The sequence below is a fragment of the Rhea americana genome, unplaced genomic scaffold (genome assembly GCF_003343005.1).
Source record: "Rhea americana isolate MKP2758 unplaced genomic scaffold, rheAme1 scaffold_16, whole genome shotgun sequence".
Taxonomy (NCBI): Eukaryota; Metazoa; Chordata; class Aves; order Rheiformes; family Rheidae; genus Rhea; species Rhea americana.
This window is the reverse complement of record NW_028185705.1, coordinates 8,646,661-8,673,182: the sequence shown is the minus strand read 5'-3', so window position 1 is coordinate 8,673,182 and position 26,522 is coordinate 8,646,661. Positions and strand designations below refer to the sequence as shown.

General features: G+C 35.5%; 1 protein-coding gene across 1 annotated transcript in view; it reads right to left on the bottom strand.

Moving 5' to 3' along the window:
* Positions 1 to 26,522, bottom strand: part of FHIT (fragile histidine triad diadenosine triphosphatase) — a gene marked incomplete at its 3' end in the record, with an annotated part of 448,706 nt that overhangs the window by 243,102 nt on the left and 179,082 nt on the right. Inside the window, exon 4 of the mRNA XM_085300015.1 lies at positions 23,813 to 23,934. Coding sequence (XP_085156141.1) covers positions 23,813 to 23,912 — 100 coding nt within the window. The remainder of the gene's footprint in view (positions 1 to 23,812; positions 23,935 to 26,522) is intronic.

Here is a 26,522-nt window from a genome sequence, read left to right as displayed (position 1 = left end):
ACCATTATAAACTATACCATCGTTAAAGATTTCACAATTACTTATATCATATACAAAGCTGCTTAGTACCTATTCCTAAAAGAAAACAAAATTTCACCTTCTGGATAGATACAAATACATCACTGTAAGTTATATTAAATTTAATAGTACACACTAGTTAGAAGTCTAAATAATTCACTTGGAAAGAAATTGAATCGGAAGAGAGATTTTTCTTGTTAATAGATAGTATTTTATAATTTTCACTTTATATKACACCAAAATTCAGGATCTCCAGCCAGAAGTAAAATATATCAGGTAACAATGTTGTTAATAGGCTCTCACAAAATGCACGCTTTTGGATGCTTCCTTACTCGTCCTTTGTTATACGCCAGCTCCTCAAATAAGCAGGCTTTGCAAGAAACATGTGACAGCACTGGCTTTTTGAAAACACATGTAATATTACTACAGAAGSACCTCCCTGGATACAGAGTCACAGTTAGCTTACAGGTCTTCCTTTTTACAAAGGTAGGTCAGCTGTAGATACAAACCAGAAAAGTGCCTGAAAGTACCTGAGTGCTGGTAAAAATTAAGCAGTTATGACTGCAGGTATCCACACTGTAATTAATTCTTAAGGTATATTTTAGGACAATTAAGCATTAATTGATTAGAAAGAAAACTTCTCGTACCTATTGACAAGATCATCATCTTCAGCTAATAAAAATAAACAAACGGAGCCAGCACAGAAAGGTTTGCATGGCAATTACTTCATTTAAATCACAACGATCTTTTCTTTAATGTAAAGAATGATCAAATAAAGATGTCAAGATTAAGCTCATAAAAGCTTAAGCACTAGTATATGGCATGTCCTATAAACTAAAAATGAATACAGCAGACTTCTATTAGACCTTAAAAAGCAAAATACTGAGTTATTTTTAATCTAGCATGTTTTTGAAAAGTTTACTGGGTCTTAAAAACTTACTACTCCATCGCTAACAAGAAGTAAACAAAATATGCAAGTCCCTAACAAAAGGTCATTTAAGTATTTCATTGTACACAGCATAACATTTATGACTAAACAGCTCTCAGCAATAACTCATTAAAAGACTTGATCCTAGACATGCATGCCTAACTTACAGGCTGTATGGGTATGGGAGGCAACCTGGGAATTACACTGCATACCTAAGGGTACACATAACTATTTCTAAGAGCATGAACTTGCTTTCGTTCTTCCGTTTTCTTTGGACCAGAGATTTGTAAACTGYGGATTGCCAACTGAAAAATCTCCACCTCAAATCCCAAACTACCTTGATATTGCAGCATCTTCAGTTAAAAATGTGATATGGGTGACTAGCAGCCATAAGAAGCAATTAAGCATTAAAGTAGACTTGCTTACGTGAAAGGACATGGAACCTCTGCTTCACCCATTTCCTTTTTTCTGGTTCATTCTCTCAGTCAGATTACTCCAGTAACAACTACGAAAACAAGCTTTTTCAAGTTTCATATCCATAGGCATATTCCAATGTTGTAAATCTGCTCAAATTATTTCTAAGTAAGGAATCCCTACCAAATCTGACTTCCTCATTCTCTTCCCTAGAGCATATCAGCTACTAAGTAGGTAATACACAGGAGAGAAAAGCTCTAAAATGTTAAGGTTTTAGTGTGATGTTTCCCTAATAAAGCAGTTGTTAGGCTAATGTTTTATTTAATAGTGTACAGAATGGAATTTCATATTTCAGTGAGAAGAAGGAAGAAATATTAACTAACAGGTTAAAAACATTGCAACAGTAATTGTCAGGCCTGAGCATACTGTATGTCCAAGTTATAAGCCTTGGGGAAAAGGAGTTTGTGACAGAAATGCTGACATAACACTATGGCCTTTCCAAACACAACACAATAATTACATTTTTTGATTGTTGACTGGTTGAAAGAATCGTCATCCAGAACAAAAATGTAATTTCTAACTAGAACCAGTCAATCAGAATTCCTGGATTACAGAAAACTCATTCAAGACACTATTACCTATATAGCCACAGTCAGAAGATGTCAGGGAATCAATTCATATAATATGCTAGCTTAATAAAATCTGCATACAAATTTTATGAATACAGTAATATTCCTTTATATCACAAGTTATTAATGGTCAATTTAATGAATATCTACAGCTGAAGTGCTTTGGTTCTGTATGATATTTTAATCATCTTTAACTATGTATTTAAATGTACTTCACTTCATAGCTCCTTCCAGATAAGCCTTTACATTCACATGGAGATATCTGAGGTAGCTACTAATTCTTTCTTTACATTGTTACTGATTTCCTCAAAACTTACTACATCAGGAATAGGTCCATTACATGGTCCATTACAATAGTATTTGTTTTAAAGCCCAAAATAGACTAAAAAGAGTTTCTGAAGACATACTACATGCATAGTCTTTCTAATGATCATAAACCAAAGCCCTTKGTTTTCCAAGCCAGAATCAAAATCTTACCAAAAAACACCTTGCTGAAAATCTGACACTCTCTTAAGAGACTATGGAAAAGGTTTAAATTCAAACGCCAGTATGCTGAAGATGAAACAGTGTTATCCTTATCCTACATATACATCAAAACAATGGATCTTGCTAAAAACTTATTTAATTTTTTTAATGAAGACACTATTCTAAGGTTTGTTTGTGCTGCTCCTGTTGCTGTTTCTGTAAAGAAAAAAGCAGCCAAAAGAAAAAAAAAAAAGGTGATTTTCAGCTCTGCTAATATACTTCTCTCTTTATATAAAATGTATAATATACTATGTATTCTCTCTATATAGTATATAACACTTGCATTTTATATATAATAGAATTATATATATGCAGACTATAATATACTAAAACACATTGATATATACTTCAAATCTCACAGACACATGTCTTATTTAAGATTTCTTTTTCCAGCAGACATTTACTGCTCAATCAATCATTTGACAGTTTTGAAGTGGGAGTTCTGGTGAGACTGAAAACACGTTGACCGAGGAAGAAGCCCAGAGCAGCGGGGAGTAAGAGAAAATTCAGACGTTTGTAAAACCATGAAAATGGCTGTATGGGAAACCACCTAGCCCTCTCTCCTTGCTCATTCAAGCAAGTTGACATTGTACTGGTACTAAACAGAAAACACCGGTGGACCTTTCATAAATTGACAGGCTTGCAGATCAGGAAAAGAGGCACTTAGCCTGGTTTTAGACTTCAGCATAATGAATGGAAGATAAATTAGGCCATTACAGTTCTGATTTGGATTTCATATGCAACCTAGAAGTACCCTAGGCTACTCAAAATTTATCTACAGAGCAACAAAGGAGAGAGACACTTCAGCTTAAGCAGTATGGAGCTCAACAGAAGTTGCAAAACTCACCAGTAAAGTCAAACAAAATCCATCTTATGAATCTCCATGCCGTAAACAGTTAAACTGCAAGAGCACTTCAGCAAGCCAACAGTTTCAGTATCTTTAGATGGCATGCTAGAGGAAATAAGAGGGGTGTTAGTCCTACCCACCTACTACTATATATTTCTGGTAACTCACATATCTGCCATGGTCCAGCATAGCTCTTTCAAGGCTCCAAAGCACAGGAGAAGGAACTGAGCCATGAAGCAAGTAGGGAGAATAAATCCATCCTTGACTGCAGCTCTGAACCCCCTAACATATAACCCAATGCACAACCACATCACCAAATAAAATGACAAAGGTCCACAATCCTACATCACATGGAGAAACTGCAGCTGCAGAGCTTTCCTCTTMACTTTGTGTCTGCCTCTGCCCTTGGCCACACCACACCACACTGCAGCCCTCCAGTACCTACAGACATGCTCTTAGTAATACAAGCCAATCTCTTTATCAAATACGCATTATTGACTGCTGTATCTTATGAAAACCCTAGCAATCCCGAAAAAAAAAAATCAACATATTCAGGTAAATAATCTACAGTTTCATCATCTGCTTTCACTCTCAATGCAGCAGTTGACACTTAAGTCAACTCATAGGGCTGCTTTCCATTGATGAGAGCAATGCAGCTTGTATCTGCAGGTCAGGGACCCAGAATTGTCTTTGGGCATGATTCAGACCCAGCAGAAAGCATGTTATAAAGCATTATTACAGTTGTTTGTCCCAATAAACAAAATTCATTTCCAAATCGCATTTACGTCTCAGGTGTAAGACCTTAGCTTGCCTAATCAATACAGGTTACTCATCATTTATTTCTACAGGCCACATACCATCAAACTCCATGAGCATGGGCTCAGCTTTAAGGATCTGGATGGCCCTGCTGTTTGAATATATATGTCAGTTCTTCATCCAGGCCATAAACATTTTTTCTTCACTTAAATCCACAGAATATCTATAGTTTTGGTTGAACTTCTGGAACATAAGTCTTCCTTCTGGATTTAGGCTTCTGAGAATAGAGGGTGAAAATACAGTCCTATTGAAGACAGTGTGAATTGTACTTTGTTTTATTTCAACTGCTCAGAAGTGTCACACGGAAAAGAGTGATTATTGATATATTCTTATGATGGAAGCCCCTGTAATTTAATGAAGTTTTCAATATTTAGCAGAAGAATAGAAGTTAAAACATTATCACTGGTAGTTACTCTTACACATTTAATACATGACCTGACCTACTGAAAATACTTGTCTGATATTATTGACATTTGTTTAATCCATAGCATTAATTCTTTGTAGCTCAATAAATCTGAGTATCTTCCCCCTCTATCAGGAGATGCACTGACAAAGAAAGTCAATCTGCAGCCCACACACAAATAATAGCTTTCCATTACATTTGCCATTTCACCTGAATAATTCCCGATAATCATGAATAATGATGTTATTTGACATTCTAATGATACCATGCTATGCAACTTCAATCCATCAGTCACTGTCAGGAAGGTCAAATATTTGTATTCCATTACATTATGCAGAGTTCATTAAACAGTTAAATAACATTATACACCTTAATTATACTTCCAAATGAAACTAGCACATATCATTTATATTTTAGAGTCTGTCTGTTGCATCTCTGTTTAAAAGAAGGATCATGATTTTGAATATTCATTGGTGACAATGAAATATACAGAAACTTTAAAGAAAAGCTTTTCAACTATATCAAATTCTGATGCAAATATGAGTTCACTCGATGCACCTAAACACAGCAATCTCCACAGTCTAAGAAAGTTTATTGTACTTTCTACAGTGTAAGTAAGAGTTACTTGTTGTTAACCCTAATAAGGACTTGTTATTAACCCTAATAAGGGTTCAAAATAAAGAGCCATAATTCATATAGGAAACTGATCGTTGTCTGGTTTTATTTGTCCACAAGAGAAAAATATGGTATTTATGTGTGAAAAACCAGGCAGGAAAAAGGAAGGGAAATTTTGTTATCAGTAGCATTTTGTTCTCCATTAACTCTGAAAGCAATGAATTGAAGTAGATCTTAAACATAACAAATCAAAGTCTACTGTGCTGACCAAGCCCATTGTAAGAACAAGGGGAAAAAAAATCATTTAATTGTGGCTGTAAAAAGTGCTATTTTATTAGCACTTAATATTCAAAACCATTAAGATCATACCCAGTTATAATCATAAATATTTAGTTAACTAACTACTATGGCAAGTAATCTATATTACTTGTCTCGGATGAACCCAGCATGTTTTTCGTTTTTTTTTTTTTTAACCAAAATCATTTTCCTGAAGAAAAAGAAAAATGAAAAGGAGCTCTGAGACAGTCATTAAGTGGCCATCAGAAACTATGTATTGATTTAAGACGACTTTTTAAGGAATCACAGCCTTTGTGATTGCCCTGAGTATCTCCTCTCAACCACTATCTTCTAAACGAGAGAGGCACAAGCAACAGAGAAATGGAAAAATTAGTACAAGGAAAAATACAATTAAAATCCACCAAAAAACCCACAAGTAGGAACAAGACCTTTGTTAATACAGTTTACCAATTTTAAGAGCGCTTATTAAAATGCTACTTCCCTCTTACTTAAAAATTGGCCACTTCCTAAGCCAGTTTTTGAGTCTAATATTAGTAGACCTAATCCACCTTTTTAATCAAGACCCTTTAATCCCTTTAATGCACTACATTATTTTATGCATGGGAAAGAAGGAAGTTCTTTAGGTTATAACAGAGGCTAGGTGAAGTTTTCAGTTCTACACCTAGGTTGAGCAACCCATTGGTAACACGATTTTGAGCAATCACTTCCCAAATCAACTCAAGTATGAAACTGGAGAAAAAAAGCATCCAAATCCTAGAAGAGGTGGAAAAGAAATTTTTTTTGCACTATTCGCCTGCCCTAGTACATACACTCACTCAGTTTCTGATGGTTTTACAGGTGAAAATCAGATTTGAAAGGCCGGTTCAAAAAAGTAATTAATGCTGCTTATCTTTAAAAAATGGTTTCTTTCAAATCATTAATTCAGAAGAATTTCAAGAACTCTGTTGAATAGGATCTGAGGAAATAACAGGTTTTACTTCTCAGTACTGCCTTAACCTTGCTTATAGAACAATGAATGTATATTGGCACATCTAATTTACAGAAATTAAATTTGAAAAAATCAGATCAATGTAATTTTGGAGAACATGGGAATATTAATTTGTAAGTAATTGCCATCATATCTAGATGACCTTAAGGGCAAAGGGCATTATAACTAGCTATCTTTCACTAAGTGACCTTTCTTTCTTTGCTTTCTGAAGAGGTAGGAAGAAAACATTCCTCTCCGTCAGATTTTGTCTGCTCTTTCACTGCTCTAGACCTCTCACAGCTGCCAAAAGGTATCGTTTATTTCCCAGTTCCCTCCAACAACATCCTTCCAGTTTTTGAGTTATTCCTTACTGCTTCAATAAAAAGACATTTTCAAGTGAACACTACTTTTCTATGTCTATCATTTAGAGTATTTTTGCACTCTGAAGTGAACAGGGGTACACGATCATCTGCAGAGTCAAACCCAATCAACTACTTATCTACTTCCTTCTGCCACTGTCAAATGCACACTCATATCCTTATTACAAAACACTCCAAAATGGTGAGGACCCTTGGGCATCAAGACCAATACAGTGTTTAATTATTATTAAATCTCCAGTATTCTGTATGCTTAGCACAACTCATTTCAAGAAGCATGAGTAACAGACATAGCATGCTTTTTTCTTTTGTTCCCTTCTTTAAGACGATGGATTTTTTTTAAAACTCAGCATAGAGATTTTTGGAATTAAATTAAACCTCAACAGTATAAAAGAAAAATGTAAAGGTTAGCATTTTTCATCAAGAGACACAAAACAACTAGTATCACAAGATGAAACATATCTCCTAAATTCAATCTTAAGGTTTAAGATTAAGTATTTGGTAATTGGGAAGATAGGGTTACTTTCAATATATGCACYATACCTACACTTCCCTTTACTTAACAGGCAACATATTTAGAAACCAGCAGTAACTGAAAGTAATATTTAACTACTTACAGTGAATTGTAATTTTCCAAGGTTTATCACGTTATTGCACATATTTTATATTTATATTAACTTAATTTTTAAAGTTCTGTTTGCTTTTTCATTCTGAAGAAAGCAGGTCTATCATGGAACGTAATCAGTACTTCACAAAGGACCTTCTTACACAGATACTCAGAATTTTCTGGTTTAGACAGCTAACACTTCAGAGTTTAGCAGCTCAGCTGACACCGAACAAAAATTAGATTCAAGATGTGAAATAACATTATGTTTATGCTAATCTGCTGGCTTCTTCTGCATGGTAGTACTATAACACACGGAAACCATGGGGAATATGCTCAGCCCTGCAGTATCAGCAGTAGCCCTTCTATTGCTTTGTCTTCTGTCAGTTTTTTCCAGGTTCTAGAAACACTCTTCGTCAAGCTTTAAGTTTCAAATCTATGGTAAAATGTATGGTCCATCACTGCCAAAACACGGTACTGGATTAGCATAATAAAATCCAGTCACAGTGTCTATAGCTGCACAGATCCAGCTTTTGGTTCTACTTATTATGAAGATGCATTGCAGACGGTGCGGAGAGAATTAGAATTACAATTGTTCAGAATTAGAATTAGTTCTGCCATATAAGAAGCCCTTCAGGATGAGCCATACATATCTCAAAATAAAATGTCTTTCATCAGTTTATTTTTCCATAAAGAAAAATAACTTTCAAAATTCAGCTTTTATAACGGTATTAACAAATCAATTTTCAGCTACGAACTACTAAATAAAAAAGTTATTTTTACTTTAGTTTTAAATTTTCTAGTTTCATTTTGTGCAGGGGATGATACCAAACAGTTGTCTTCAAATTCTCTCTGTTCAAAGAACAGTATTTTATACTCTTGCACTACTTTCCTTCACAGAGTCCTCTRCATAGAAAATAAAAGAAGTTAGAAGGTGTTAACTTGCCTTCTCAATTTGGAATTATTTTATTCTTTTTTTTTCAGAAACAGTATTCACGAAGTAATRTAATTTGAAACTATTTGTACAGAGCACTGTGAATCAAAGTCATTAAACATAGGTAGACTTTCTTATAGTATCTCTCTCTCCCAGCTCTGAAAATATGTTAGAAATTTGTATAATAATATAAGGTAGCATTCTTCTATCAAAGCTAGGTTAAATTTTCTTCCCCCTCCTTTTCCCCAACCACCCAGCTTTCTATGAGAGATCTAAGTAATGCAGCAATTTAAGGAGAGTCAAACTCCCTCATGAGGGAGTTTAAATTCCTCTCCACATTTTTCTCTTCCTTTTATGCCTAGTATTTACACTGGCATTTTTAGCTTTTCAAAGAAGCATTTTTAAACACATGCTTTTAAAGGTCACACATTCCCAATTATCCAGTTTCCAAATGGAAAATATTTTCAAATTTGTTAGGCTAAAGAGTCAGCTATCCTGCTACAGACCATTTACCCTTCTTTGTGGGTAGAACTGCACAACATAACCCCTGAATGGTGATTGATTGGTACAGCATATGGAATAACAAAAAATATCTGTCTTGTTTACAGAAAGCCAAACACTGGTCTTTTTGAAGTTAATGAAACTTCTCCTCTCTGTGCTAAACAATTGTCATGGGACTCACTCATCATAATCTCAGTAACGGCTATGAAAATCTAAGCCACCAAACATACATGGCTTCAAGACCTTAGCCGCTGCTCTTAAACAACCAAATTAACATAATTAGTCTAATTTATCCTCAAACCTGGTGGGATAAGGTACGCGGGAAGTCTCCATGACAGTTGAGAACAATATAATCTCCTCACAAGTTTCACCAATTCAKTGAAGCTATTCTGAAAGTGTTTTCTGTAGCTGTGCAGTAATGGCTGAAACAAACACGGCAATGGACCATTTTTCAGGCAAAGATTTCAAAAGGAAAAGGAGAAATAATGAGATGGAAGATGWTGTTGATTCCTCTGACACATCAGATGACAATCCTGATTTGACCTTTATTATTTAAAAAGACAAATAAAGTGGTCTTCTATACCTTCTCAGTTGTGAACAAACAATTATCAAATCACATTATCTTTTTCACTCCAGTAGCTTGTAGGCATTCCAAGAGCCTCTACGACCAGTACTTCAGTTGAGTTAACTTCATTAAAGTACCATCAATGCAATGGTTCAAGATCAAGAAGATTCTGAGAAAGTATTCTAAGCTGCAATCTCTGTCATTGTGTCTCCCCTAACTGCACCCACCATGTTCGGAACAACAGAGAAACATCTCAAATCACTATTTTCTGGAGCAGAAAGGCACAAAAGCAATCTTGTCCTTACACTGAAAAATGCCCTTACATTTCTACTAGTTAGTTAAATTGTGACTTTATTCTCTTGTATTTAGCAATGCCAGATCCTTTTTATCCCATTCGTGTCAAAATGCTACTACACATCCTGTTATTTAATTTATGAGGATCAAAATCCATTACATTTCCGAATATCTGCCAAATACAATACTCCCAATTCTGAACTAAGAGGGCTAGGTAAGTAGCATTATAACCATCCATTTGACTTGTACACAGAACAAATATATAGTTCTAGAAGTCAGTTTTGCAGACTATCCTCCACTTTGTAAGTGCCATATCATACACACACATAAATCTGTGGGCTTTCCAGAGATCAACAAACGTTGAGAAAAAAAAAACAATCCTCAACTAGAACACAGAATCCACAATACATAATAGGTTTAGCACAAAGCAATACTGATGTGAATACCATACACATGAATCAGTTTTTCTTGTTTTAAGGGTGAGTAAGCCTGACCCGGTCTCTCACTAGAGCATCAGGTTAAGTATATCGTTCACTTACTCACAGATAACCTCATTTTGACATCTTGCATCCCCTTCACTTAAAAAAGGGACAAATAAGTTTAAGGTTTGTATATAAAGATTTCAGTGATATAAGCAGTATAAAAATAGAGAATTCTCTATGTAGTTAAAGGAGCACAGCATAGAAATACATACCTGCACAGTGTTACAGCCTCTCCAATCCTACATTTTATTCATAATTTCTGCACAAGACATCTTCAGAGGCATATGGAAATAGTATGGAAAAGCAGTCCTTGCCTGACTTTCATTTTAGAGTTAACTAAACCTATTTCAAAGAGATCTTGTATCACTGGAATTCAAATATAGCTTACATTCTTGTTAAAACAATCCCTCCTCCCAAAAAATCCTTAATGAAAGCTACCTCTCCTCATTCTGCCTTCTTCTACCACCTCTGACACATCGTCAGTCTAAACTTAGTTTGGACAGCATTACAGCAGTTCTCTCTCAATGCTCTCGTGACAGCCTAGAAAAAAGGACTCTAGGCCTGGCATGATACCCAGAACTGAAGGACAGCATCCTGCTTAGGCGACAATAGCTACAGCTGTTAGCGCATACGTACACTAGTCACCATCCAAACGCACCTTCAGTCAGACAGCTTACTAGCAACCCGTAATCTGAACTGGCTGGCTCAGTCWTCAGAGTAGGCTAATCTGGATTTTTCAACCTCATCAAGTTACACTTTCATGCCTCTCCTTAACTGGCTAGTACCATCTTTTCAGGTGTTAGATATAAGGGTGTGCTTTCCAATACAGACAATCTAATTTGTTCTCTCTAGTCTAGAGCCTGGAAGGTCTAAATAAGATCTGTACCAACTCTGTTATTGTTAATGACCAGTAAAAACCATAGCTACACTGTAACATCTCTTCCCGAGTTTTAACTGTGCAAGAAAATCAGGAAAATTGAGCAAGGAATGACTCTAGTTGATCTACATGACAAACACTCAGCTCAAAGTTGTAAGCATTACGGAAAGCAGACCACTTTAGTTTAAAAATATCTCCTATTTTTTCTGTGTTACAGAATACACAATTGCTGTTTTAAGCTGTTTCTGAAGTTTTTTGCAACCATCTGTTTTTAATCAGTTTCTTTCATCAAATACCTAACTTCATGTAAGAAGTATGTTTCCCCATACATATAAAAATGACTCAATATCATGTATCTCTATAAGCAACTTATAATCACTATCAAAAGCATTTTACTTCATTTGGTTAAGGAATAGGAGAGGAAAAGGGGAGGCTTTTACTGTTTTATAAATGAAAGTAAGCTCAGCAAGATATTATGCTAAGTCAGCAGTGTTTCATTAACACTGCTCTTTTCAGGTTAAAAAAAGAATTAAAAATAGAATTTTCCAACTCCATAACATTTTTGTGATTAGCTTTCTCCAGGTCAAACTCAGATATTTTTCTGAAAGATAAGCATATATAAATTATTTTATTAATATTGATCGGGTCACAGCAAGGAAACATTAATTGAGCAGAGATATATCATTAGCATCCTTTCACATGACTAGACACTAATTAAGTGGCTATTTTTTTTTCTTGAAAAAGTCTACTGCTTTTGTCTACTAAGCAAAGGTGGCAATTCCATGTTTTATATGCACTCAAAATGCCTGCAGTAAAACAACAAAGAAGCCTTCCTGCAATATTCCAGTTCCTCTGCAATGGTACAGAAGCAGCCATGTAAGCTTGGTTACTAAAGTTTTTCCCTACGATTTTTTAGGAAAGTCATTTGAAAAATATATTGATCTTATTTCAAAGTGCTTATAAAGTTTTCACTCCTAAAGTAATTTCCCTCCACCACAATGGAGCTCTGCAAAGTGAAATATATTAAAAAGTTTTCTTTCATTTTGTCTTTTATTTGCACTACCTGGAGCTAAATAAATCTGGGGGGAGGAAATATGTAATTTCATTTTGCAAATATCATAGGCAGCCCTTTCTGCCAAAAATTCCAATAAAGCTCTAGGACACAGCATTTGGCTTTAACAGGAAAATGTTGGACTATGTTTCAAATGTGATGGTGGTCCCTATGCCCAAGCATTCAGCAGGTAGTGAGCATTTGGCAGAGGTATCCTGTTAAATCCTCACGAATAGGCAAAATTAGAATCTCAAAACAATGGCCTTTTGCAGATGCAGTTGAAAGTAATTCAATTTCATCATACATTAAAAGCAATTCACAGAAGGGGTATAAACTTAAAGAAATACAATCAGTAATACCTGAAGTACTTAAAACTTTAAATCAGCTGTTAATAGACAGTTAGCATCGGAGTGACTTTATGTCCCCTTTCAAGCTCCTAGCAGGAATATCAAATGGTAGGTCAATAAAGCTGTTTTATTTGTAATTCTCCATTATGACTTTCAAAGTTAAATGACACACCTCTCAAAAGCAATATCCACCTGCTTTGAAAGGTTACCCAATTATTTGTGGCCTAACTTCCTAGTGTTTCTCTCTTCTTCCCTCCTTTTAGCACTCGCCCTTCCACAGAAAACATGATTTCATTTTGCAGACTCGAAAAAAAATGTGTGTTACATCTCATTGTTCTCCCGCCAACAATACACCTTATTCAGAGGATAAGGTCAGAGAGATCAACTATTCTGAGTTTCCCCATGCCAGTGCATAGATTCAATCTTCATCACACTTCCATCAAGATGAAAACTTACTATTTATCTTAAAGAGAAGTTTGGTACTTTGAAATCTTGATTTAAAAGCACTAAAAGATACCAAATGTTGCTCAACTCTAGCAATGTATCTCAGTTACTTCACCCTCAATATTTAAGAAAAACTCACTTTGCTTATGGTTCACATCTCTCCAGTTTCAAATGTTACTAATGTCATTGTTAGAATACAACTTTTATCCCTGGAATAGCATTCCCATACAGACAGATACAATCAAGTCATTTTTCAACTTTGCAGCAAAATCTTAGAATCTGGCAATTTTTCATATATTGTTCAATTTTACCACAAGTCTTACTATATTTCATGCTCTTAAAATTTCTAGAATAAAGACATGGCACGAACTACCTTTCCACCCCCCCTTCCTTTTTTAAAAAAAAAGTTTCTAAGAAGTGTACTGCAAAAGCAGCCAATAAGCATGATTAAGACGCACCTCAAAGGACAAACATCAGAAGACAAACTTGTTCTTTTCTCCCCTTTCTCTACTTCTTTTTCTCCTCCCCTTTCCATCCCCCCAACCTCCCAAAATCACACATGCTTTTGAATTGAAACTCTATCAGCAGAAACGTAACCATGTTTTCAAGACTGGGCTCTGAGTGCATTCTTGGTCAGAAAAGTAACTTATTTCGCAAATCATGTTTTTACAGTATTTTTTCTTAACTTTCTCCATGAAGTATGAAAATAGTAGACTGAACTACATGTAAAATGAGCTAGGTTCTATTCTGATCCAATTATCATTAACAGAACTTAGCCTAAGAATACAAACCTGAAACATGCTTATAGTGACTAAACTACAATGGCTGAMCTGCAACATCATTTCTATGACAAAACAGAAATATATAATGTGTCACATTCTTTTCTTGCAACACGGCATATTTTACCTGGAAATGAGATAAAAAGAAATGCAAAAGACTCAATGACACATTTGCAAAACTACATTCATAAGTACAGTTATATTTTTGGATACACATTAAAGCAAAAACTTGTATTCAGCTATGTGATGAATAGACCAGAATGCATAAAAAGGAGCATTTCCCAATTCACATATATTTTAACTAATATTTTCTATACACAATTTCCAATTTTATGGAATAATGATGAGGTATTCTCAACATACTTCTGAACTATTAACACACAAACATAACTTCACAGTTCAAATCTTTACAATGGAAAGATTTCCTGATAACTAAAATCATCTCAAATGCGTTGTTAAGAAAGAGGGGTCATGTAACTGATCGAAAATTAACTGCTTTAAGGCAGTTTCCCTAAAGAGGTCACTTGTTATGATGTGATGTAATATGACGTTTAAATGAAAAGTATAAGTAAGGATATTTTCAACTTTTATTGTACAATGTGAACATCCATTCAAGAAATCTCACTGAAATGTGCTGAGATTTCCATGCTTTGATCAGAAACATACTAGATCTCAGCAGGTTATAAGGAACAGCAAAGGCTGAAATACATTAGCAAACAAACAGCACTACACATGCACGTGCAACCTTAAAAACGTAGCTGTGGTATGAGTGAGAGTGAAACACATTTGTATCAATGAATGTACTCAATTTTCTACTGTAGCCTCATTTTACAATAAAATCTCCATCGCACGCTGTATTYGTATCTGACCTGCACAGGACTACTTATTAAAACAATTTATCCAATTAACATGCTCAGAGAAGGTGCTTGACCCTTAGCTAAATCCCTACAAAGCAATTATAGGGCCACTTAGAATCATCACTTTGATAGCCTGTCTCAACTGCCAGTTCAAACCCACAGAAAAAAGTATTTCCTAAACAAATGAAGCAGCACAAGTGAGAAGTTCTCAGTAGCAAAGTGGGAAAGAACATGTGCTACTTTCTTGACTGAAATCCAGAAAGGCCCACAGGTAAGCCGAAAGGTGCACATTCACTCTGGGCAGGGACTTRCAAAGTCKAGGACACCAGTCACAGGGTTTTGTGATGCTGTTAGGGTGCTTTATACTGGAGCAAGTGTTTAAGGGACCCAGCAGCAGCAACAGTGACCGGACTACGTTCAGACTTCTGTGTCTGCACTCACTGGGGGATAAAACAGATGGAGTTACACTCAAAGGACTGTCACCTACACTAAGTAGCATGAAGGGATTAGGTTATGATATTATTAATTGATCYTTATGCCCTTGGAAAGGTATTGGGATTATACACCACAGAGTACTATTCCTTCCTTTATGTTTAGAGAGCATTCCTGGTGTGCCTTTTTCCCCCTTACTCACTGTCTTCTAAGGTCCTTATATAATAATAGCAAAATTAAAAATCAATATTTGTGAAACTAAAACATCTACTTTAAGTTATAATTATAGTACACCAAGCTCCAATATTAATTTATAGTTCTCTTGATAGAAAAATACTATACATTAGGCTCTTCACAGCAGAGACAGCAAGTAAACATTGTATCACTAGATCTCCTCTCACCAGTTGCAATAGGAAATTCACATCAGATGTCTCTCAAAAATATGTACTTGAGAAAAAAAAAACAGGTGCTGTATTACACTGAATAGCACAAAACATGCCAATATGCTAGAAACAATAAGGAACAAATGAAATCTCCAATTGACTTTCCAGTAAATCTATTTTCATTACAAACAAACTTTGCCTCTGTTGCATCACTTACGCTAATTGTGTGACACTTATTATGAATAACCATAAATTCCAATCATCTCTTTTAATTATATTCTGCCATAAGAGCAAATCTTGCAATATCTTGCCCAAACTCAGTTAACTGTGTGTGTGTTGCATTCAGATAACTGTCGAGGACAAAAAGTCCTACATACGCACAAACTGTAACAAGAATGGCTTTGTAACTCACCTATTTCATTAGTCAGAAACTACTTAAAAGACTAAAAAAGCTGAATTTAAAAATAGTTATGTGATAACATGAGAAAAAATATCTTTTATTTCTTTATGAAGTTCTTGATAGTTGGTACCTGAAAGGTAAAAGACATTGCTATCTGCTGCTGATGTGAGAACTTAAAACCTTCTGTAATGGCAAAATTGTAAGGGCAGCATACATTCCTTTACATTTCCTATCTACTACCCATTTATAGCTGTTGCACTTATTTGGGTTTACTGATGCAACAGAAAGTATTAAAATTACAGGTCCAATAACTAGTCCAATTACATTTTTTTTCTCTACTAGACTAGCAAATAATTGCTGGATTAAAAGTTTTCATTATATCTGAACAGGACTTCTACTTTTTTTTTTTTTTTTTTTTTTTTTTTTTTTTTTTTTTTTTTTTTTTTTTTTTTTTAAGAATGCCAACTATGTGTTAACATCAAAATAAATACTTGTTTCATCTTTTATGAACCCAGCTGCAGGTTCCCTGCCTTTCCTCAAAAAATAAGTGCTACCTCTTAATTTTGCTTCCTTCTATATAGCTTGGCGTCTCTCTTTTAAACATGACTAAATTTTTCCAGGTCCTTGGAGGATGCTTTTCTCATTGAACATTTATCCTAGCTATGCTAAAATATGAATGGGTAAACTCTTTTTCCAAGTGATGTCTGCCACTCCAATTGTAAAAAATCAAATTTACTTAAGTCAACTACAGTTGTAAGCTGATGTGAAAATACTAACATGCTTTACACTTTGTTAACGAGGATAAACAAAAAGGGAGGCTGTAACTAACCTAACACACAGTGAAATCATTTTGTTATGAATGTAAATTTCATGAAATAAACTCATATATCACAAACTATGCTCTTTCATATAAAACTGAATTTTAACAATATCATAAACAACAAAAAGCACAATACTGGGAAGCCAATGGGCAGGCTCTGTGAGATTTCATCTTTTACAGTAAATCAGCAACTACTAACATTTAGATGTTCCGCATTTCTTCATGATGACAAGAAAGAGGTCTCCAAACGCTACTTTAGAGGCATAGTATAAGTATACACAATACCTCACCAAAATGGTAAGAACTCCTAGACTATGTTTCAAGAACTCTTCTGCATGTCCCTGGAGCTTGCAAGGATATGTAGTTCCACTTTTAGAGGACATACATTAGTAACATGTCTTCAAAACTGTACAGAGACTGTCTCTACAATACCTAAAGCAGTGGAGAGGATTATGCATGTGTTTTTCTGATTTAAAGTCATTTACAGCTTCCAAACACAACAATGATGCTGAGCACAGGAACAAAATACATTAGACTAAAATGGTATTTTTTTAGTGGATTTCAGCATATGTTAGCAATGCAGTCAAGAAATTTAATTGCACAGATCCAGCCTATTACAACACCCATACTTTCAAGCCCAATTCTGAAATCTCATCACTTTCCTAATAGTGTGACTTGAGGGTCAGCTGAACACACCACTAATAACGACCTTTACGGCATTTCATAAGATGGATATTCCCATGTTTGTATCATGCACCAGGCTCCACCCTAGGAGCTACTACTTCTTTCACACGTGGCCTTAATCAAGTTTTCTAAATGCCTCATCCAATTTAGGGTATGCTATAACCTAATTCTTAGCACTTATCTACTGAATCCATACAAACAAATAATTTAGTAGGCAACTTGCTCCACTTTCAAATAAGCAAAACATACTTCTGATTTTATTGTTTCCATATATTCTTTCTTCTTAAAGCACTGTCACAAACCATTACAATGGAATTTTTCATCCCTCTTATTATGTTAATGCAACTATGACATGCAAACAGAATAGGTAAATCCTTACCATGAAATATATTTTCTAACAGTGMGAACCTTTCAAGTGAGGTCAGATCTGAAAGGAGATGATTTTTACCAGATCAAATGATAAGAATCAGGGAGGGACAGAGCAGGCAGAGAGAGAGACAGACAGACAAGCTTCTGTGCACACAGCCTTACATTTATCATCTTCAGAAGCAGCATTTCCTAATGTGTGTCAAACACCACCCTTTCGTTTGTAGACTGCAAACAGAATTACTCCAGCTCTGAGATAATTAACTGGACTTTTCATTGCTACTAAATTCAAGGGGTTTGCATATACCAAGCTGAGCACTCGTTTCTTGGCCTGTKTAAGCAGAAGCCTTTTCTCAGAAGGTAGCTTGAGAGCACACTGAAGATTATCTACTGGCTTACTGCTACACTACTGAAGGGGCAGTCCTACTCCTTATCCTCTTTGCAATTTACTTCAACTAAAAAAATTAAGTATAGGAGTTGTTTTTCTTACTCTTATTTGTGTAAGGAAGCATTACTGATATTAATGAGTCCTACTGAAGGGATCAAGACTGCTCGTATGGGGAAGAACTGTGCAACAGCTTTATTTAGAGCCTGACAGAAAAATAAACCTAAGACTTTCTTTTGAAGACAAACAGCTTCAGTCTGGGATCTCAAAAAGAATTTACCAAATCTTGAMAATACAGAAAACAAGTCAATCGCTTCTGCATTCCTGCTGAACTAGCATACTCTATATTCCTCCTCCATTTTCAAGAAAGACCCATCATTTATATCTCCTCTTCTCACTCAGGAGGTCTTTTCTACACCAGGAAAGCTACCTCAATCACTCTTCCTAATACACTCTCCTCTTAGAATGTCTAGAAAACTTGGGAAGTTCAACTGAGAAGTTCACTCCTTATTGTCTTGAACAATATTATTTTGCTTTCATGCAACTCCATTACTATCTCAAGGCACATGTTTAGGTTACAAAGTCTTTACAGAAGAAAAACTATTTTTAGCTCTTTGCTTGAAGGGGAACTAAGACAGCAGGGTACTGATTCATTACTGCTCCTTAGCATCATGCTAATGCAAATTAATAACAGTAATGCATATGAAGCTTCTGTAAAAAGCACTAAGAGTACTTTCCCCCAGGGCTGGGAACATATAATATGTAGCTGTTACAATGCAGTGTACAATTGCAATATGCAAATGGCAGTATATATATTCTGCAATRTAACTGAATTTTATTTTCTATAGCTTAGTCTTACAGCAAGTATTAATTTTTTTACACTAGAAAGTGTAAAATTCATAATTATGTAGCATAAATACATTTGTAGTATGTGCAGCATACAAGCTAACTAAATCACAACAAACAGCAGCTGCGTGACTTAAGGAAGAATAAAAACTTCAGGTACATGACAAGCACCATGATTTTCATCCAAACTTGTGAGAGAATCCTGTTCTTTAGGGAGCCAGTTTACTATCTTCAACAGAAATTGTGAGAATTATAATTAAATGAAAAATTAAACTTACTTTTAAACATTAATACCCTGCTGATAAAAAGTATTTATTTAAACACAAATCTCGTAAGAAAAGCAGCAACTGTTTTGTAACTATACAGAACGTGTCAGTCTCAAGTAGTTCTRATCAATTCTGGTCAATTCTGATAGCTTTTGACAAGGGAGCTCGCAGACACACAGATACACACACAAGTACAGCAAAACAGACAGTATTCTTACATTCGACGACCCTGGATCCCATCCCACTCATGTAACAGATTCAGAATAATTACTTTGCAAGTTATCATGTCTTTGAAAGAACATCTGGTTCAACTAATGTTTCCTCTATTTAATAAAAAAAGGAACAAGGCATATACTGCCTCAGTGAGAAATAACGACCATTGACTTTATATAGTAATGAAGTTGCTAGAAAATATCACATGCTTTGGGTTTCTGTATGTTCTCTATTCCCGATAGTCAGATTCTTTCTGGTGGAAGAACCAGATATCTGCAGAAAAGAATACAACATACCCCAGCAAAACCCAACGTATAACAGTTAAACAGTGTTATATTTTTAAATGGAAAAAAAAGCTTTTTATAATCAATGAAAGATTAAAAAATATTGTAAAGCATTTATTCTGATTTATTTCATGCACATGCACGCACTGTTGTTGAATGGGCCACACTGTCCACCACGAATTATTATTAAATTTGCTTGATCCTGATCACTGTCAGCACATTGTTCCGAGTTAAAAGCCTGTTCTTTTTAATAACCAATAACTGTTGAAAAATGTTCAGTATGATATAGTACTGCCGTAGGTATGATGTTTGTCTCTGTCATTACTTATAGCTTTCAATCAATTTACAAATGTTGCCATGTTCCTTTTGTGCTAGTTCTCCTTACGGCATCCTGAACAGAAATCCAAACATCAATACCTTGTCTGCTAAAAAAAAAAAGAGATAAAAAAATGAATAATTTTATTTACAATAGAAGTTCTGGTTCCCAAATGGATTCTACTAATGTTCAAATTCATTTTTCATGTTTAACACAAGATGAAAACCAAAGCTTAGCATAACGCAGTGACAAAGGTAGTGATGAAAAAATTAGCCCATATTTACTGAAGATGCGAGCAAACCCAAGTAAAGCTATGCTGTGTAGATAGGAAAATATCAGTAAAACAGGAGGTCCTCCTCAAAGTATTTGTGGTCATACTAAAGAACAAAGAGCCCACATGAATGAGCAGATGGATTTTATTTAAAAGAAACTCTACAGTTCTGAACTACGGAAACAGCAGGACTCTGAGTGAAACAAGGGAGAAGACAACACCAGAAGCTTAGCTCATGCAGGTTACATGAGTTGATTCATCTCCTGCCTTGTATATTTTGAGTAACATAAGCAATGCATTTGTTGGCTACAGACATAGCCCTGCACTATTCCAGCTACCGGACAGCTATCTTCTAAGACAACTATCAATAWGATGAAGACAACCACGGATGATACTTCACAATCCTTCTTCACAGAGCAGCAAGTTAACAGCACAAATAGGAAATAGGAACTCCACTTTTCATAGAAAACAGTATCAGTGCATGGCTAAACTTGCTGGGATGTGTACTCCTGTACAATAACCAGCTCACAGTCTCCTCACTTCCAAGCTTACTGCTCAGACATATACAGCATACACTCTTCCCACACAAGCGCTTAGTTCCAGATGCATCCATAACTATTACTGATGCAAAATCATACCATTTCTGTACTCTTAAAAAGCTATGTCTCATTAAACAAGGCTGCATGCACTACAGGATGCCTCGCCACTCCGMAATAAGACAGATAAAGGGCAGGCAAACCCCATCTTCCCCTTAGAAATATATGCAGGAACAGAGCAGGTATGTATTCATTTCATTTTTGTTGGGAGTTGGAAGGCTTGATGTCTTCCAACAGACTGGTGAGGCACCTCCAAGTCTTAGTAATTTTCCCATTTGGGCGCCAGTGTGACTGGATGTCATTGTGCGGTGCACACAACCTTGCAGATGTAGCTCTCTCTCTCCTTTCTTTGGTTGTGACAAAAGAGGTAAATGAATTTGCTACTAGCACCAATCAAATATACATATTTTAGCTTGGGCAGTATAGATAGGAGTTTCATGCCAGATACTCCGACTCAAGATCCCAGTTAGCTCTTATTCAAGAATCTGCAATAATTACTATCTCTTCTCTCAAGGGGATCTTATTATAAACAAGTTTGTGTGCCCATGAACTAGAATGTGCTCATTAGACAAAAGTCTAATGCCGGGGAAATTGCAGCAGGAGAGAGAGCACATCTTTCTTGCTATTCTTACTCTGGGTTACTATTAGAACAGTTTGACTTTCAAGTGTCAGCCTGAATTCACAAGCCTGGCAGCTAGAAAAAAGCAGAACAAAACAAAAACTTTTTAACGTGTCAACTGCATAAACATGCTTTGGCATTACTCAAGTCATGAACGCTGAACTCTGCAAGACCATTTTTACTGATTTTTTTTTTTAAGAGTATAACTATATTTTAAAATTATTACAGCAATTTCACAACTACTATCCTGTGTTCCTTCTCAAGATGGAATTTCAACTTTACAAGTTAATTAAAGTCACCACCTGGAGTGAGCTGGCTTTCAAACTGATTTCCTTTGTCTCTCTAATTCTCGTGCATTAAAATTTTATTTTGTACTGAAAAAACAAAAAATGAAAAGGAATGTCACAAGTGTGCTGAAGACAAGGTGGATAAATTATTGCAATAAAACAAAGAAAACAGACTTGTTACTGCCAGGCCTTAAGATGAATGTTGCCTTATACAGACATTTTAAAAGCTTACAACCGCAAATTAGCTCTATTGTATATACTGTATCCTAGCCTTTGCATCATGATCTTTTAAATTTTTTCTTATTGTAAAGAGAGAAAAAGGATTGGGTTTTTCTTTTTATTACCTGAACATTTATTCAACAGAGAAACAAAGACAATGTTATATATTACAACACATGAGCTATTAAAACTATGTGACACTATAAAATATGCTACAAGACTCATTATGGAATAACAAAGCTAAAACACAGCAAATAAATGTATCTGTCAAACAGTCAGCAATAACTGTGCAACTGGAGTTTATAATCTTTAATTATTTAAGAAGGAAAGAGGCTTGTAATAATCAAGTTTTATAGGCTTCCTAAATTGTTACTTCTAGAACCTCACAAAATTTAAAAGTACCACCTTTCATCTGGAAGAGCTCTTCTTTATTTAACAACAGATGCAATCGTTCACTTACCTAATTAATTGACAAAGTCATTAATCATTGTTTTAGAACATCCACACATAGTGTATTTTATTAACACTCTGATCTGATATTGTCTTTACATAGCTTTGAAAATATGATAAAACTGTAAATCACACTGATTTGTATCAGATACTTTAGGCAGGCTGCTGCAGGAACTCAGAGTTAAGTAGAACTGCTCATTTAATTGATTAAAACATAGTGGTGACATAGTAACAYACATTTAAAGTTTCTTTGAAGTCTGTATGTCTTTGCTATCCATTTCTAACCAAATTATCTGACATCTGCAACAAACAGCAACTGTTCAAAATTGGGATACAGAGAAGTTAATTTTATTTTGAATAACAGTATTCTAACTAAGCAATGGGAAGAGAGGGGGAGTCAATATTTCAGGAGAAAAAAAATACGTTTGTAGATATAAAAGCTAATAAATTTAAAATTGTATATTAAAACTTGTAAGAAGTAACAGGAAACTACAGAACAACATGAAAGCTTTGATAAATTCAGTGATGCTAAATAAATTTTTATTACCTATTTTTACTCTCTATGTACAGGCACGGGTTTTTATTTTCCAACATACATCCTTCCATTGCCTGATTTACTACTTACTGAAGTTTTACCATGGACACCTACAGAAATGAAATAATCAGTCTTAAATACTTACGAAAAGTTCCACCTCCATGCAATGAAATAAGCACAAGTTACAGAGCAGTAGAGTTTTGATGGGGAAAAAATATGCAACACTAGAAAAGAGACTACCAAGCATATTGCATCTTGCAGAATTGAATTCCTAAGAAATTTCTAACTGACAAGATAATTTTACTTAAGACATCAGTCTTTGTCCTCAGGAAATATGCATGCTATACAGATGGTTTATTTAATCCATTCCTACTTACATTAATCAAAGCAACTTGCCCCCCTCCCCCCGTCAAAAAATAGCCTTCGTACAGGATTCTGCTGCCATTTGACAAATTGTGTACATTTAGCTCTGAGAAGTTGAAAATTTTGCATAAAGAAGTTATTATGTCTAAAAATCAGTGACATTATTAAAAGGGAAACAGGATACGTTATTTAGCATAATACAAAATTTAAACACCAGCACCTCAGATACACTTTAAAATGCTTTTAGTAGCACCTGCTTGTTTATAGCCTTCCGTGGTAAAAAGGTCAATAGAAATTCACCTCTAAGGTCACAGTTGCTAAGCAACCGTTTTTAAAAGTTCTGCAACACCAATCAAGCATAGTACATTCCACTGACTGGTTTCAGAATAAACCTGATTAACATCCATCCTACCTGGCCTTCAGAACACGCGGAGCGTCTCCCCCCTTCCCACAGAACGCTGAACGGTCATACGCGCTCACGACCGAGGCTCTGGTTGAAAGGATACGCCCTGGGACCACTGGCTTCCRGTTCACAAGAGCAAAGGAGAGCTCTGTCTTCAGGAAGACCACACAGGGCTTGATGAGATGCTGCCCAAATCTCAACATGACAAATGTTAACCTTCAGGATCTGAAAGAGAAGATCATAAAGATGATTAAGGGATTGACTCTTCAGACAACAGGAAAATAACAGCTAAATTGGGCAGCAGCAGGATTACTGAAATAAAGTGCCTCCTTGGCTCACCAAGCTGGTAYGGCTTTCCTAAAGTGCCAAACAATTTCTCCAAAAGCATTGCTCCTTTAAAGTGATGGGGCGACTTCCTACCCAACAAAAAAATTTTGCATTCAAGCCCCTAAAGCCTTTTCTCATGATCTTGCCTGGGCTAAAAAATGCAGGACAATTTCATTTCTGCCTCTTTGTCATCTTCTCTTTATTGCATGCATTTTTGAACCCTATGCACTTGGAAAAAAGCATGAATAATGTTTCACATGCATTTGTATACTTCACATTTGCCACAGTGCAAATCAATACACACAAGGATTTATGGAATAAAGAAACTACAACCTCTCCAAGAAATGCCTTAATAGAAGAAATACAAACAAACTAAAGAAAATCTATCAGTCACTCATTTTTGGTACCTGCTTTCCAGTTTGTGCAAATGAAGTGTAAAGATCAATGGCTGYACGTAACATTTTTTCTTGCACAAAGCTCAAAACGTCCACTTTCATTCACTAATATTTCCTCCTCTTAAAGGGAGGATGAAAATCCTTCTTAAATAACTCAGGTACAACCCTAATAGACTCTATTTTAGGTCTTTAAGCCCTAGAGTATTTAATGTATTTAATTCAATCAGAAATATCCAAGATCCTGCAGGGCAAAATACAAAGTAATCACGCATATTACATGACAATACTTCAGACACGTSCAAAGCACTACAATATTATTACCTTGTTTGAACCAAGTGATTAATCATAAAATTCAGTTTCCTAAGATGCTTCAGTTGGGGGAAGACACTATTAGAATCCTGTGGGGTTTTTCACTGCAATCCTTTACTTGCAAGTAAAACACATTCACTAAAACCCAACCCACTGGACACAACCTTCCAGCTCTTTGGTATGTATTTTTTTGCTTGGATCTTGATCAAAAAGATCTCTATTAGTCTCCCTCTTCCAAAAGTACATAGAACCATATTTTCTAAATGCACACATTTTGGAAGYGTCTTTGGGAAGTGAAATGTACTTGTTCTTTGGAAGTTCTGACTGTTTCAGTTATCTGACTCCATAAAACAAACTAACCACATTAAGTGAAGGATAGCAGATGCATCTGGTCAGGCATTACAACAGAAAAAACACCTATAAAAACTAACTGTTCAAATGGCTACATAGTCACGTAATATATATTCTCTAGCAAATCCAAAGCAGGCACCATGACTGATCTTGCAAATTGTTATCCCACAGATGAGAGGAAAGGCCTGAAGAGACTATGAAAGAGTGGGAAGTGAGCCATTCCTACTTCGAAGATCTGAAAAGGTTCTAAAATAAATGCATATATATTTGGCGCTGTTCTTTTTTCCTAAAAAATTACTGAAGATTAAGTGTCTGAGAAGACATGTCCCACACTACTCATTAAATGTGAAACTCGACAGGATGCAAAATTAGTCCCTTTAGCTACTAGAAGAATCACTTCCCAGAGGAACACCTGCTTTATCTTGTGCTGATGTCTSAAAAAAATAATTATTATGGACTTCAAAAAGCCATTCCCATTTCTCTCAAGCAGCCAATCAGCAACCCCTRTGGGAGGGTTCTCATTCTGGTTAATTCATCAGAATGTTTTTATATGATATGAGAAAGAGACACAGTTCTCTATTCAGTGAAGGAAACGTTCCTGACAAAAGCCCAAAACAYGTGGAATAACCAGTACTGCCGTCTGGTGATTAAACTGTAAGACAGTAGCTTCAGTGGGGCTTCAGTCTCTCCTGCCTTTGCACCTAACAAAAGCATGGACAGAAATAAAAATACTATCAATCTTTTTTCTCTACCTTTCAGACTGCTGCTAACTAAAACCACTGTCCAGAAGATACGGATTACACCTACCACACAGTGCCAAGATTTTAGAACATAGATGCTGATTTTAAAATCTAACACTTCTGAAAGAAATTTGAGGCAGAGAACCTGGTATTTAGACAATGCACCAGGAAAAGTCCTATGGTGCTGCCATAGCCAAAACTAATAAACAATTTCAGCATAAGGTTGATGACATTGGAAATAAAGTCTAGATCTCATGCTTCAACAACTGAGACTCCAGGGAAGACAAAAACTCATGACATGGTGCATTTATATTCTAATTATGTACCTGAATTACTAGGGCCCTTAGCTCCTATGGGTCTTGCCAGTCTAACCGTGACTCTGAAACTCACTGTTAAAAATAATCAGATTCCTCTCTGAAATGTATACTGTGAAATCCTTCAATCCTTCAAGTGAAATCCTTCAAGTTGCAGAACAAAACAAATTCTGAGAAATACGAGAGCTAAAGTTAGCCTCGTGTTAAAGGCTTCAAGGTTCATATCAATACTGAGCAATAGCCTCCCCCAAGGTAAGTTTTGCACAAATCAAAACATTACTACAGTTAGTGTATTTAGAATTGGTGAAGAACAAAGCAATCTTGACAAACAATACAAAAATGTATGTATTATTTGAGCAAGWAAATCAACATGCAGA